General features: G+C 42.0%; 2 protein-coding genes across 10 annotated transcripts in view; both read right to left on the reverse strand.

Annotated features, from left to right (window-relative positions):
- Positions 1 to 729: 729 nt before the first annotated feature.
- On the reverse strand, positions 730 to 7,277 carry ADAD1 (adenosine deaminase domain containing 1). Its single transcript, XM_054283835.1, has 11 exons — positions 7,091 to 7,277; positions 6,044 to 6,217; positions 5,464 to 5,631; positions 4,869 to 4,931; positions 4,251 to 4,373; positions 4,031 to 4,154; positions 3,699 to 3,869; positions 2,666 to 2,892; positions 1,935 to 2,172; positions 1,416 to 1,548; positions 730 to 843 (listed from the first exon to the last, which is right to left on the reverse strand). The coding sequence occupies exons 1-11, from the start codon at positions 7,275 to 7,277 to the stop codon at positions 730 to 732; spliced, it is 1,722 nt and encodes a 573-aa protein (XP_054139810.1).
- Positions 7,278 to 8,231: 954 nt separating this feature from the next.
- BLTP1 (bridge-like lipid transfer protein family member 1) overlaps positions 8,232 to 12,718 on the reverse strand; it is an 87,623-nt gene continuing 83,136 nt past the window's right edge. For all 9 annotated transcript variants that reach the window (XM_054283742.1, XM_054283743.1, XM_054283748.1 and 6 more), the window contains 8 exons: positions 12,434 to 12,626; positions 12,019 to 12,236; positions 11,585 to 11,836; positions 10,848 to 11,051; positions 10,424 to 10,618; positions 9,865 to 9,999; positions 9,270 to 9,435; positions 8,232 to 8,933 (listed from right to left, as the gene is read on the reverse strand). In XM_054283742.1, coding sequence (XP_054139717.1) covers positions 8,717 to 8,933; positions 9,270 to 9,435; positions 9,865 to 9,999; positions 10,424 to 10,618; positions 10,848 to 11,051; positions 11,585 to 11,836; positions 12,019 to 12,236; positions 12,434 to 12,626 — 1,580 coding nt within the window. In that variant the 3' untranslated portion in view covers positions 8,232 to 8,716. The remainder of the gene's footprint in view (positions 8,934 to 9,269; positions 9,436 to 9,864; positions 10,000 to 10,423; positions 10,619 to 10,847; positions 11,052 to 11,584; positions 11,837 to 12,018; positions 12,237 to 12,433; positions 12,627 to 12,718) is intronic.

A 12,718-nucleotide genomic window follows, 5' to 3' on the forward strand; every position in this document is an offset into this window, starting at 1 on the left:
GGAGACTTCTGTACTGCATTGCATTACTTTCTCAATTACAGCTTTGACACCTGCATAATGCTTTAAACCCACTACCAGAACCAGTAATTATCACAAAACAGTTGAGTAACAGCCAGTCATTCCAGGTTTCACATTTGGAAGGACAAAAATTATTATTTAACTCTTCTAGCACAAACAACATAAGCTATAAGCCAGTTGGCAGACTGACACTAAACAAAACTCTCAGCAAAGGATGAATGCCTACAGATAAGCACAGATTGTCCATGTGTTTTTTTTCCTGGAAGACTCTCATGTTAGCATGCCTTTTTTCTAAAGAAATCCAGCTTTTACTGGTTTTTTTTTCTTTTCTGAAGTTATGAGAAAGGGAGGAAAAAGAAGAAATCAATGTACAGAAATCCTGAAACTATCAGGAAAAAACCATGTTAATTCCACAGGGTGGGGATTTGTAGGAGTCAGGGTCAGTGAGAGGAAATGAGGTGGCACCGGGGGGCAAAGCAGAACAAAGTTTTACAAAGCTGTTGGATACTCCCACCTATGAGCAAACATCAATTTTGGGAAAAGACCGAACTACTACAGGTAGTTTAATAACTGCATTTAAACTGACAAGAAGCAGTTCCGGAATTGTTTTCTTCCTGTAACTACCAACTTGAAAGTTGAACATTTTACTACTCAGAACTCTATTTACTGAAACAGATCATTCAAACCAACTTGACATTTAATCCACCTCCATCAATCACTGAACTGTTCAATATGCGGAGACTTCACAATCCACGATCCGTAGCTGTGCTGCTCTAGGTAGCTCTGCAGCAAGCTTTTGGCTTCCTGGTACAACTGAGATTTAATCTAAAAGAAGAAAAAAGATACAGCTTGTAAAATCTCATGAATTAGAGTTACAGAGAGATCTGTAGAAAAAGCTCAAGAATTACTCAGAGGGATTGATAGTGGAACCCTGGAAAAAGTTAAAGATAGAATCTAAAATGTTAGGCTTTGTGCTTTCCCAGATCAACTGCACCTGTGTAAGCAGTATGATAAATTATATAATTGTTAGATGTGATGATTGTTTAGTAATTAAATGTAATTATTATATAACCATAAGAAGAATAGTGAGAAACTATGTTGGAAATTCAGAGAGGGGCTAAATTTATGTATACAATAGAAAAATATAAGTTTAATAATTAACATGAAAGTTATGTAACGATAGAGTATAAAACATGATCATTTTGCATGTATGGTCGGAGTCAGATTTGGGTTGAATATACCCCGACTCCCAGAGCTCTTAATAAAAAGCACCGCATATAATCCCCCGTGATTATGTGTTTTTGAACGCTAACAGGATCAGAGTTCTCTGCCACCAACATGCAGTAAGCACAAGCACAAACACTGCAAAGATGACCCCTCTCCCCACGTCAGCTCACCTTTGCCTCATGGTACGTTGGGAACTGGAGCAGGTCGGCCCGTGCTGCTTCCCTGGCGAGCATCCTGAAGCGGCTGAACATGGCGGCCTTGCACAGGCGGCTGGCCAGGCAGGTGCCGCTGCGGAACGGGGAGCTGCGGGCAGAGCGGGGAAACGGCCATGGAACTCGGGAACAAACTCACCGCGGGAGAGCTCTGAGCCTTACAGGGGTTTTCCCCTCCCCACTAACACTAGTGAATGCCATCGTGCTGGAATCCGTCTCAATTGGAATCCCAATTAGTTTTATGCATTGTGAAAGATAAAACATTTTCACTACTACAGGCAATCTCCACTGAGAGAGCTGTTTTGTTCGGTGCCTTGCGATCTCACTGTGAGCTTAAAAGATCTCTAAAATTTCACCTAATCACAGGATGCTTTCAACTAACACAGGAGAGAATTTCTCTCATAGCTTAGAAAACTGAATACTACAATAAGCCAGCACAAACCCATTATATCCATTAAAATGAAGATAAACACTGACCTTTCAGTGGTTTTCCCACTTAATCCATCCACAACCTCTAAGGATGCATCTGACAATGTCCAATTCAAACTAAGCGACCACTGGTTCAAATCTGTTTGGATTGGCAGTGCAGCTTTCACCAAGTAAATGTGAGATCTGTTGACCAGGTAATGCTCAGGAAGCTTCGAAATGAGTTCATCATCAAGACGCTGCTTTATGGTAATGTCCAGTCCTTTTGTGTCCTTACAGCTTCCATTTCCTAGCCAACAGGACAAGATCAGCCACATGCAAGTACATCAAATTAAATAGTTAAAAATGCAGATATTTCTGCATTCCTGATCTATTATAGTCATTTTTGCCATAAAATCCACGTTTGTAAAGATCAGTTCCAATATTCAATTCACACAACAAAAATGATTTCCCGTTTTCTTCTCCGGAGGCACCATTATTTTTACTGGAAAATGTTTTCTTTTTTGAACCACTGTTTTTCAACAGCTCTTTACGTTCCCTACTCAAACAGAATTTCAACCTTCCAGCATAGAAAATATGTTGAGGAGTTTGCCCACATTACCTCACATTCAACAGCATTTCTGACTGCCTACTGAACAAATATACTTTGGTTCACTGCATCTCAAAGAACAATTCTTAATTCTTCCAAGTACCTTTGGTTTAGTTCATGCTTTATAAAATGCAATCAAACTGCAATACAGAAACACACAAACCCCCCCACCCGGAGCTGGCACTGAACATACCCACGAGAATGTTGCTGATGTACACGGGTTCGATGAAGTGGCTCAGCAAGGCTCCCTGAAGACCAACCACCTCCCACTTGGTGAGTTTGTCCCCAGCTGACATGCTGCTCACTCTGACAGTCTTGGGGGGACAGCAGACAGCCAGGTAAATCCTGCCTTCCAGGGCAACGTGCAGACTCAGCTCTTCGCTGGCTTCGTAAGCAGAGATGGACTGGGGACCGAGATGCCTGTGGCAGGACAGGAGAACGGATTTCAGTGAGCAGGCACTCTGATCAGAGATTGCAGTAAGCGCTAGCTAAGGTTGCTTTTGACAAAAAAATCACCACTGCATCTAGGCCTTGTGTTATCTTCAATGTCTGTAATTCTTAAAAACACCAGACTGAGCTGCTCAAGTGCCTACAACACTGAAATCAGTATTTAAATAGGAAATAGCCACTCAATCTAATCTTAGCCACCAGTCTAATTTTAATGCACACATAAAAAAAAAAAATCAAACAGCTGCAAACAAGCTGTCACTTTTTGTCTACTCATACTGTAACAGTTACTTGTGAAAAAACACCTGTAAGGTTCTTAAAATCTCCTTAAAAACATAACTCACACTGTGATTCAAAATATTTAAGTAAGTAGATACAACACCTAAGGGAGACAAACCAGTGGTTGTTCTAAAGCAAAACAGTTTTTTCCCATAGTTACAAAGAGGCAAGACATCAAAGCAGAGCCTTTGGTTTCAATTCAAGGCTTTTTGTACTCCAATCTTGTAGTGCATTTGATGGCATTAGGTCATTACATCTACTTGCTCAATGGTTAAATTCATGATTTTATAGTATTTTAATACTATCTTGGGAAAGGGGTTAACAGCTCATTGTCTGTAATAAACAAAACCAAGAACTTATATAACCCACAAAGAAATTTTCTGTATCACCATATTGAGCTGTACTGCATATATATCATGACTACCCTGTACATTAATGTTCCCAAAACAAAATAAAAATTCACCTTCCACTATTATCTCAGGAAATGCCACGGTACTTACACCTCTGATTTTAACTGAGCAGTTCCTTTTGGAAGCTGGTTCATGTAGAGAGACAGAGTTATGTTCTGCTTTAAGGTAAGCAGCTTCGAGCCTGGTGCTGTGCAAAATATGGATCTCTCTGCCTTGGCTGGATTTTTGTTATAGAACAGCAAAAGGTGCCTGTACAAGTATCTAAAATAAAAGCAAATTATGTATTTTACATTGAATACTTTAATAAATTATTATACATAGTCTGAATACATGTTTGCATTATTATTTGTTTCCATAGGTTTAGAATTCAGGTGCAGCAGTGACAGTGGCACATAGGGAAGGATTTGCAGAGACATTCCCACCTGAGCAGGGAGCGCCGGGCAGTGACGATGGCGTGGCTGTCGTGCAGGAGCCTCCCGCAGGACTCCACGCGCCGGCTGTAGTTGCACTCTCCTGTCCCCAGAGCCACCACCTCGTGCTGCCCACCTAAAAGCAGACAGGATGGGGGGCTCACTGGGGCTGGCTGCCCACCAAGCTCTCAGAGTTCCCCCTCCCCAAAGCTCACAATCAACCCAGACTTGCCCTTTTCAATGATGAAGGCAGCCAGGGAGCTGCCGCAGCTTTGGTACTCGGGGTGTTGGCTAGTCAGGCGGTTGAACACTTCCTCCAGCATTTGTGAGAGCTTTTGATAGATATGTTCTCCTCCTAAATGGAACAACAGAATCCATCAAGACACAAATTTACAGGTACCAGAAATAACAGACATGAGCAACTTGCCAAATGTATCCCTGAACACATGGTGTAAGCACAACCACACGTATTTCTGGGATTCTTAAGATCCCCAGGATTAAAAAAAGCTCAAGAACACTCAAATACTTGATGTTTTTATCATCCATTACAGTAACAACAGATATAGCCCAAGTTGGATCACCTACTGCACACTAGCTCAAGTAAAGACAGAGAATATTGCTGCTATTTCTGTCACCTGGACTGGTGACAGAAATTCAAGCAATTTACTGAAGGTGTGTCATATTGTAGAACTGACCTAGTAATATGAGCTCTTACAGCCTTCAAATATGTTTAAAACAATACTAACAACATAGAGAAGCACTAAGTGTATTAAAAGATGAATAATTTTTAAAAAGAAACTATTTGCTGAGCAATTTGAATCAACAGAGGAAAAGAAAGACTATTCCTTACCAGTTCTTGAAACACAAGCAGAGTTTCCTGGAGGTCGAGGCTCAGCAGGAACACAGGAAAAAGCTAAGAATTTAAGAACATTTTGAAGTGGGATGGACATGCCTAATTTCTAAACGTGAATCTCACATTATTTGCAGCAAGTCAAACTTTCTAATTCTCTATGAACTTGCTCTTCTGACTTTTAAGTCCCTGTAAGCTTAGAATGATTCACACAGCAAAACTCAACATAAGATAAAATATTATGGCAAGTGAACTCTGTTGAAAGCAGTACCTCAGTGGGGAAGCCTTTTAATCATAAAAATTCAAACCCACTCGAGATGTACTTCTTGTTGCTGCACCTAGTGAGTAGCAAATCAAGTGCAACAGCAACGAATTAATTCCTTCAGTGTTCCTGGCATCAGCTGATGCAACTCTCAATACACAAATGACAAAAATAAAAACCAGTTTCAGAATCAAACTACAGATTTGCCCCAAGGATTCAAAAAACCTGGCAGAGGCCAATACTGCAGTATTTAATAAAACCATAGATGTTTGGCATAGGCTGTTGTTAAGCCAAGCATTTCAAGTTCTAATTAGGTGCTGCTACAATATTTACCTGAATCTTCAAAAGACTTTGCCCCTGTATTCTCCAAGTTGAGTAGCTCAGCAAGAGCCAGTTTAGCTGCATTTAATTTAGATTCCTTCTTGTTCTTTCCCAGCCCAGTCTTGTAGCAAACCCCATTTATCACAGCACAAAAGGCAAAGTAAGGCCTTATGACGTCGCCTTAAAAGGAGAACAAAAAAGAGAACGCAAGCAGTGAAACTATTGTAAGGCACTTCATCCACAGCTTTATGTCCTTGTATTAATTCCTTGAAGAAATACAAGGCAAAAAGACAATTTTGGCAAAGTAAAGCCCTCACCCATAACCTCCCCAAAAACTCTGGCACCTTTCAGTTCATGCACTCTTCACAAATTTGTGTTAGCAGCCGTAATTAAAGCCAATTGACCTGCTCGATTTCTGTAGCACCTCACAAGGACACAACACAGCTGCGGAGGCAAGGACAGCGCAGCCGAACCCCAACACATGCGGGGGCAGTGCCAGTAACAAGGTTCAGCTGTACCAGCACCGCCCAATCAACTCAGATATCCTCAAGGACACCCAAACACCACTTTATTTGGTAGCAGAAGTGTTTACCTGCCACGCTGGTTTCTTTCAATTCAAGCTGCAGGTGGTGTGTTTTGGCAAACAGATGCAAGGCAGACACTGAGTTTATTACTCCCTGTTTGTATCTCTCAATCAAATCCAGGTCATTCTGCGAGGGAAAGGCTGAAAATGTGGTGGTGTCAGCTCCTTCAGAAAGAAAATGTCCTTAAACAAAATTAAGGAGAGAACTGAACACACTCCCTGAAAATCTGCTAACAACAAACAAAACAACAAAAGCTTTTCAGATGCTTCTTAAAAAAGCAAACCAAAATTTACTGTGGAGCATTAGTGCTTTGTACTGAACCCTGCATTAGCAACAAGAGCAATTCCAAAGCAGTTGTGCGTTCTCTTTTACGAGCATCAAACCTTTTACTGTAGTAAATCCCATAATCCCTGAATATAGACAGAGATATGTACTACAACAAAATACAACATATATCCCCCTCCCCTCTCTTGCAAATCAACAATCAAATCCAAGTTGCTGATGGCAGATAGCAAACAGTGGAGCCTGTGTTTCTTCCACACAAAGCTGGGCAGCAGCAGGACTCCTTGTTCTGAGACACTACAGAAGTTTCAGCAACCACTGGATAGATGCAACAATCAGCTTCAGGGGTGTGCTAGACCCAAGCACAACCGCTTCCCAGCCAACAAGAAATCCTCGCTTTTAAGAGTCTTAACAGTGCCTTTACTGCAACACAACTACTCAAAGCAATTCAAAATACAACCCCCTGGGACATCTCAAACTGCAGTTAAACCCTTTCACAATGTTATTTATAACATTCATGCAGCAGAACGTATTCTATATTTTGTTACTCTACAGTTAACTTGAACTTTATAAACAGGTAATGCTGCAGACTACACAGGCCACCCCACAACAAATGGCTAAAAAACTTCCAGCACAAAAAGGCTTTAGAAGAGGAGGGACAAGTTTAAGGAGATGCCAAAGTAGTCATGTAAGAAAACACAGCGATAAGAAAAAGCAAAGTTACTTTCAACAGCATTAACAGCCAATCCCGGTGTATAAACTGCAAACTATACCTGGATTTTTCATCACCCCCGGTTCATTGCACATCACACAAGGTGGAGGATTCAGCCTTGCAACCACAGGCTCGGAGAGATCCTTTGAAATTGGCTGTCTGAGAACGTCGGGGAGCAAAATCTTCTCAGGTGCGGGGTCGAAGGCGAACATTGCCGCACCCTCAAAGCAGCCAGTGCTGCTCGCCATTTCCGACCGACCTAAGGAAACTTAACTCACTAATGCTGCCAGCAGCAAAAACAACCTGCAAACAACCCAGCAGTTCTCCTGGTCAAGCTATTTCATAGGAACACCAAGAACAACTCGCCCAGAGCTGGGGTAGAACCCAGACCCGGTGTCCTTCCCCACACGGCGGCCAGTTCTCCTCTTGTTACACCACCTCCCCTCACGCCTAAGGCGGGCCTGTCCCTCGAAGGACACACCTCAGAACAACTCTCCTGAGGGAATGAGGCGAACTAAAGCAACAAAGCTGATCCCTCTCAAGCTTCCAGGCCAAGCTAGCGCCGCAGTTAAAGGGTTTGGTACCTGCACCTGCTGCCCTGGTCCAGCTGTGGAGGGTTCTTCAGCGCTCACACCCGCGGACAGGCGGAGCGCCCCTAAGGGCTCACGAAGCTGGAGGAGCCGAGGAAGTGCCGGCTGCCCTGAGGCGATGGCCTCCGAGAGCCGAGCACCGCTCCCTCCTCAGCCCGCCGGTCCCTCAGAGCCGGGGCCGGCCCCTCTCGGCCCTTCCCGCCCTTTGTGAGGGGCGCGGCCGAAGCGCGAGGCCGCAGCTGCAGCTGAGGGAGGAGCTGAGGGAGCGGCTGAGGGAGCGAGGGCGCTACTAAATTGGCCCCTGTGCTGCCGGCTCGGCTTCAGTAGCGCTTCCAGCCGCCTGCTTCCCCTTCCCGGGCCGCTCCCGCCGGGCAAGGGCGGCACCCGAAGCCGCCACAGCCGTGAGGGAGCGGGAGCAGCCGCTTCCCCGATCCCGGCGAAAGCGCCGCGTCCGCGCTGCTGGGTGGGGGCGGCGCTTCCCGCCTTCCGGCTGCTTGCCGAGCTCCCGGCTTCTGGCTTGACCTCACTTCAGTCACAGTCTGCAGAGTTACACTTAAAACGCTCTTCTCGTTGTTCAGCTTCCTTGATCGATGCAAAAAAAAAAAGGTCCTGTACAGTAGTTAAATTTTATTACAAGTGTAATAAACTTCATGATTTTTAGCACTAAGGCAATCACAGTTTCATAAGTTATATATATATATAATTTACACCAGTCTACATTGACAAATCAATTACTGGTCACATGAACGAGGGGTTTGTGTTATGGCAAGTAAAATTTTAAGAAAATTCACAGTTAATCTGCAAGTATTGTAAAGATGCAGGATCATATTGCACATCATAAAATGGACGCTGAGGAGCAGATTTACAGTGTTCCAGCTATTCCTTCACAGAATATACATTGGTCATCATCATTATCATGCAATAACTTCAAATACAGAATGGTATCAAGTACCACAGTAAACAGTTACTCACAATGTAAGTTTTAAATAGAGTAGCAAAAAGCTGTTAGGTTTCTCTTTAAACCATATTTAAGTTCTTAAAATATAATAAAACACTTTGATAAAATCAAATGGAGTTAGGGTTGTCACATTGTACTTTTAATATTCTTCTTTGTCTTTTCCTTTCTTCTCCTTTTCATCTTGTAGTGCAGTACCAAGTTTCTTTATAAGGACTGACAAAACTTTGTCCAAAGGATCCATAACACCACGCTGCAGCCACTTAGGGATAGTAGTCCTTGCATGGTGAAAGCCCAGCTTTTGGAGGATGTAGTCAACACCAACAGGATCAATTTTTCTCCCAGTCCAGGATATTAATCTAGGAAAGCAATAAATAGACTCAGTCTCGAATATATAAATATAGCAAATAGGCATTTGTATATACAAAAAAAAAATCAATTTTCCCCAGTATTACTCATGGTCAAATCTTAAATCTAACAGGCATTGTTTCAAACTTGATTTAGACACATAAGCTCAAGATGATCAATGGAACATCCTCTCAAAGGAAGAGGTGAAAAACCTGAAACTGATGAGTTTAAAGTTCACTGTATCCTAATTCAGAAGCGCCTCCAACAATACCTTTAATGTGCATAAAATCTAACCCAGAAGTTAATGCACGGCCAAAGAGACTGCAGCTACTAAAGCTGCTTGTTACCTGAGTGTGGGTTCCAAATGCCAAGTATTGCACATAAACTCCCTCCAGTCAACTGTAGTGTAGGTAATGCTTTCCTCTGCCTCTTTATCAGTGGAGCTGTCCTCAAGGACACCAACAGAATTCTTCTGCCCTGGACGAGCAGCCAGAATGCGAGGAGGAAAAATTGCTGCAAGGGGGAGAGAGGAAAACACCAGTCAGCCATGAGCAGCTCACTTGGACTCTTTTTGTACACAGCTTAAATAAAACAAAAGCACAAGTCTCAACAAGAAGAGAACCACCTCATGTTTCCAGATTTTCTGCAGGCGGCCACATATTGCTTAAGAAGGACCATGCCAGATTTGAATGCTGCAGCTGAACATTAAAAAGGCAGAAAAGTACATAATTCTGAAATCAGAAAAATGCATATCTTAAAAGGACCCCACAGATGAAAGGATTGCAATAGCAAGAATAAAGCTTTCTGAAAGTTTTCATCTGCCTATACCATCTTATGAAAAGAAACATGGTATTTCACTAAAAATAACTAAACTAAAAATAAAAATAGGAGACTTAAGAGTATTTGCTCTAGACAAGTGTTACTTCCTGAACAACAACTCACCTTTTTCTTTTTCTTTTAAATAAGCAGACACCAAGTCATGCAGAAACATGATCAGTTCAGCATCCATGGTCACACAGATGTGGTCTGTAAATTCAGTTACCACACTGCATTCCACCTTTGGTTTAACACTTGTATCTACAGCCAGATAAAAATAGCATCAGTACACTTACAAGTACATACAGTAAGTCAAAAAGCACATAGAATTGGAAGGCAAATCATTTGAAAATAATATTTTCATTGAATCAGCAACTTTTGAGAGGAAGGACCGCAGTTAACATTTTAATAAATATAAGGAAACCAAGCCTATGAAAACAGCCAGTGTAGCTGAAATGTTCATATTCATTTTTCAGTTGTTTTCTACAGCAACCCATCTCTGCACTAGATCTTCACTCTCTTAAAAGAATTCCCTCTACATTTTACTACAAAATGTTATTTTTTTCTTGTAGATCTGCAGCAATTCTCATTAAACCCTCTTATCAGCCCACTACCTTTGCCTTTAACTCCTAATTTGCAAGAAATACTTTTTCACCAAGAAAAACCAAATTATGTTTTACTGCACCTTGTAATGAAGGCTCTTGGGGCTCTTGAACATGAATAGATTTAAAATCCAGCTGCATCCTTGGCAATGCAAAGATGGTTTCAGTTTCATGGTTGTAACTGGAGCCACCCCTGAAGCCACTTAACAAGCTCGAGCTTTTCACTGTTGTGCTGCTCTCTGGATTGTTGGCATCAACATTCCGCAGCAGGTTCAACTCTACAGGAACAATGGGACATGTTAAATCATGACAAGGCAAAAAAGTTAAGAAAAGTCCCATGTAAAACTGCTGCTGTATGATTACTGAGAAGATTTTTATTCTGCTCCCAACAGCATGTCTAGCAAAGGTCCATCAAACTCGTTGTTTATACACTTGAGATGCAGCAGCTTTCCAACAGCTCCCTGTGCAAGGAGATCAGTCCCCAGGCTGAGTGAGGCTGACTCTGACCTTCGTTCCTCGTGGCTGTCACGTAATTGAACCACTCCTTGACGCTGGCCACTCCGTGGGGGGGATTCTCGTGGCGCCGCCGCGTTATCTTGGTGATGGTGGCCATGGGGCTCTCCAGGGCCCCACAGGGCTTGGTCACCATGGTGTTATGGCCCAAGTGAAAGTCCAGGGTTTGAACAATGTACGTGGAGTGCTCACTGGTACCTGCATTGGAGGTGTGGGCAGCGTGGTATGGGAGAGGAAAAAAAAAAAGTAAAAGCAGCTTAGTGAGGGTAGTGGAATTTTCTCTCATTCTCCTACAGGTAATTAATATGAATAATTAGTGTGCCAGTGGTATAAATGCTGGTATAAAGCTTGAAAACAACAGAGAAATCAAATCCTCTACAAACAATAAAACTTCACAATATTAAGACTAATATAAGCAATAAGATCACCAAAATTCATCATACAGCTAGGAAAGACTACACAAACAATGAAAAAGCCAGCGAATCCACTCGGTAGGCTCGTTATCAGGGACATACCCAGTACACTTGAAAATGTACTTCATTCCACACATAAGGCAAAATTGTGGTAAAGGTGTGGAGGGAACAGATTATTTTTAGATAAATGGTATATTTTTGGGAAATACTCTTGATTCAGACAAAGAAAATAAATTTTTGATTTATTCTCATGTAATAATACATCATTAAAAACTCATTCAAAGACATTTAGAGGAATGAGTAAACAGTTTAAATTACCATCTTCCAAAACTTTCTGAGCTTCTGTCCAAAATGCAATATTGGGTTCTTCCAGGTGAAATAAGGCCCACGATTTTGAGCGGAAATTAGGTCCATGAAAACACGCCAGGGTCATATGGTTCCCATGCAGGCTCATGGATCCTCCAAACTGCATCCCATCTTCTGGCAGTGGCATCTGGAACAGGGATATGTGGCACCCAGATACCACCTTCAGAACTCCTGGCCAGTGGCGATGATGGGCTGCATCCAACACTGCAGAGCAAATGTGAACAACAAACCTCAGGCAAGGTGCAGAAAAAACTGCTGGCATATTTCTATTTTTAGTAAAAATTGGAATTACGAGTGATACTTTCTGTTTCCCTGACACTGTCTCCTAGGTAACTTTTGCAATTAAAACATTTCAATCGGGAATCATATTTTTTGGTAGCACTTACATTGCTCGTGTGAGGTTCTCTCCAAGTTGTTTGCCACTGTCTTGGGAGGGAGATAAGGAACAGGTCCCCACGTGGACAGAGCTCGCTTGCTTGTATCAAACTGCTGCGTGAAGAACTCCTGGAGTTTCATTCCTATTTTGATCAGGTCTGGTGTAGTTGACCTTGAAATCATCACTTGGAAGATATCCCATTTCAAGTCCCCATGGACAAATATCTCACTAGATATTAAAAAGAGCAAGAAAATTAACAGGTTTTTTTATTGTCAATTCCCTACTGACAATAAAAAAACTCACAACCAAAACCAAACAATGAACCCTTTGCATTCTAGCAAACACATTTCTGGTTAGCAGTATTGGACAGAAAACATTTGACATTATCAAACATCATACATTTTAAGCACAGGAAATATTATTACCTTTTATCAGTCATGCTCGAATCCAGATTATTATACAGATTAATCTTCCATTCATCCTGCAGTTTAAGATCAGCATTACTGAAGATTCCCATGAGGATACTGGATCCCATGTAGTCAACACGTGCTTCAGTAGAACCCATAGTAATTTCAATTTTATGATTGGGCTGTTGGTTTGGGTGCTCAGAAATATGAGCTGAAATAGAACCAAAGCAATAGAGAAATACAGAATTAAAGAGATGAAAATCAGTTTTTCCAGTGATATCACCTTCATTGACTGGAGCACTT

This window comes from Melozone crissalis, unplaced genomic scaffold (assembly GCF_028551555.1).
Source record: "Melozone crissalis strain CALT ecotype California unplaced genomic scaffold, PUWL_Pcris_2 ptg000039l_1, whole genome shotgun sequence".
Taxonomy (NCBI): Eukaryota; Metazoa; Chordata; class Aves; order Passeriformes; family Passerellidae; genus Melozone; species Melozone crissalis.

Bases quoted from the DNA above. Each gene is read 5' to 3' on its own strand.
- ADAD1 (XM_054283835.1), bottom strand. From the start codon at position 7,277: ATGGCGAGCAGCACTGGCTGCTTTGAGGGTGCGGCAATGTTCGCCTTC. The intron at 4,932-5,463 runs GTAAATATTGTA...TTAAATTCTTAG, and splicing joins AAAGTCTTTTGAAGATTCAG to CTTTTTCCTGTGTTCCTGCT. The intron at 3,870-4,030 runs GTGGGAATGTCT...CTTTTATTTTAG, and splicing joins GCCCGGCGCTCCCTGCTCAG to ATACTTGTACAGGCACCTTT.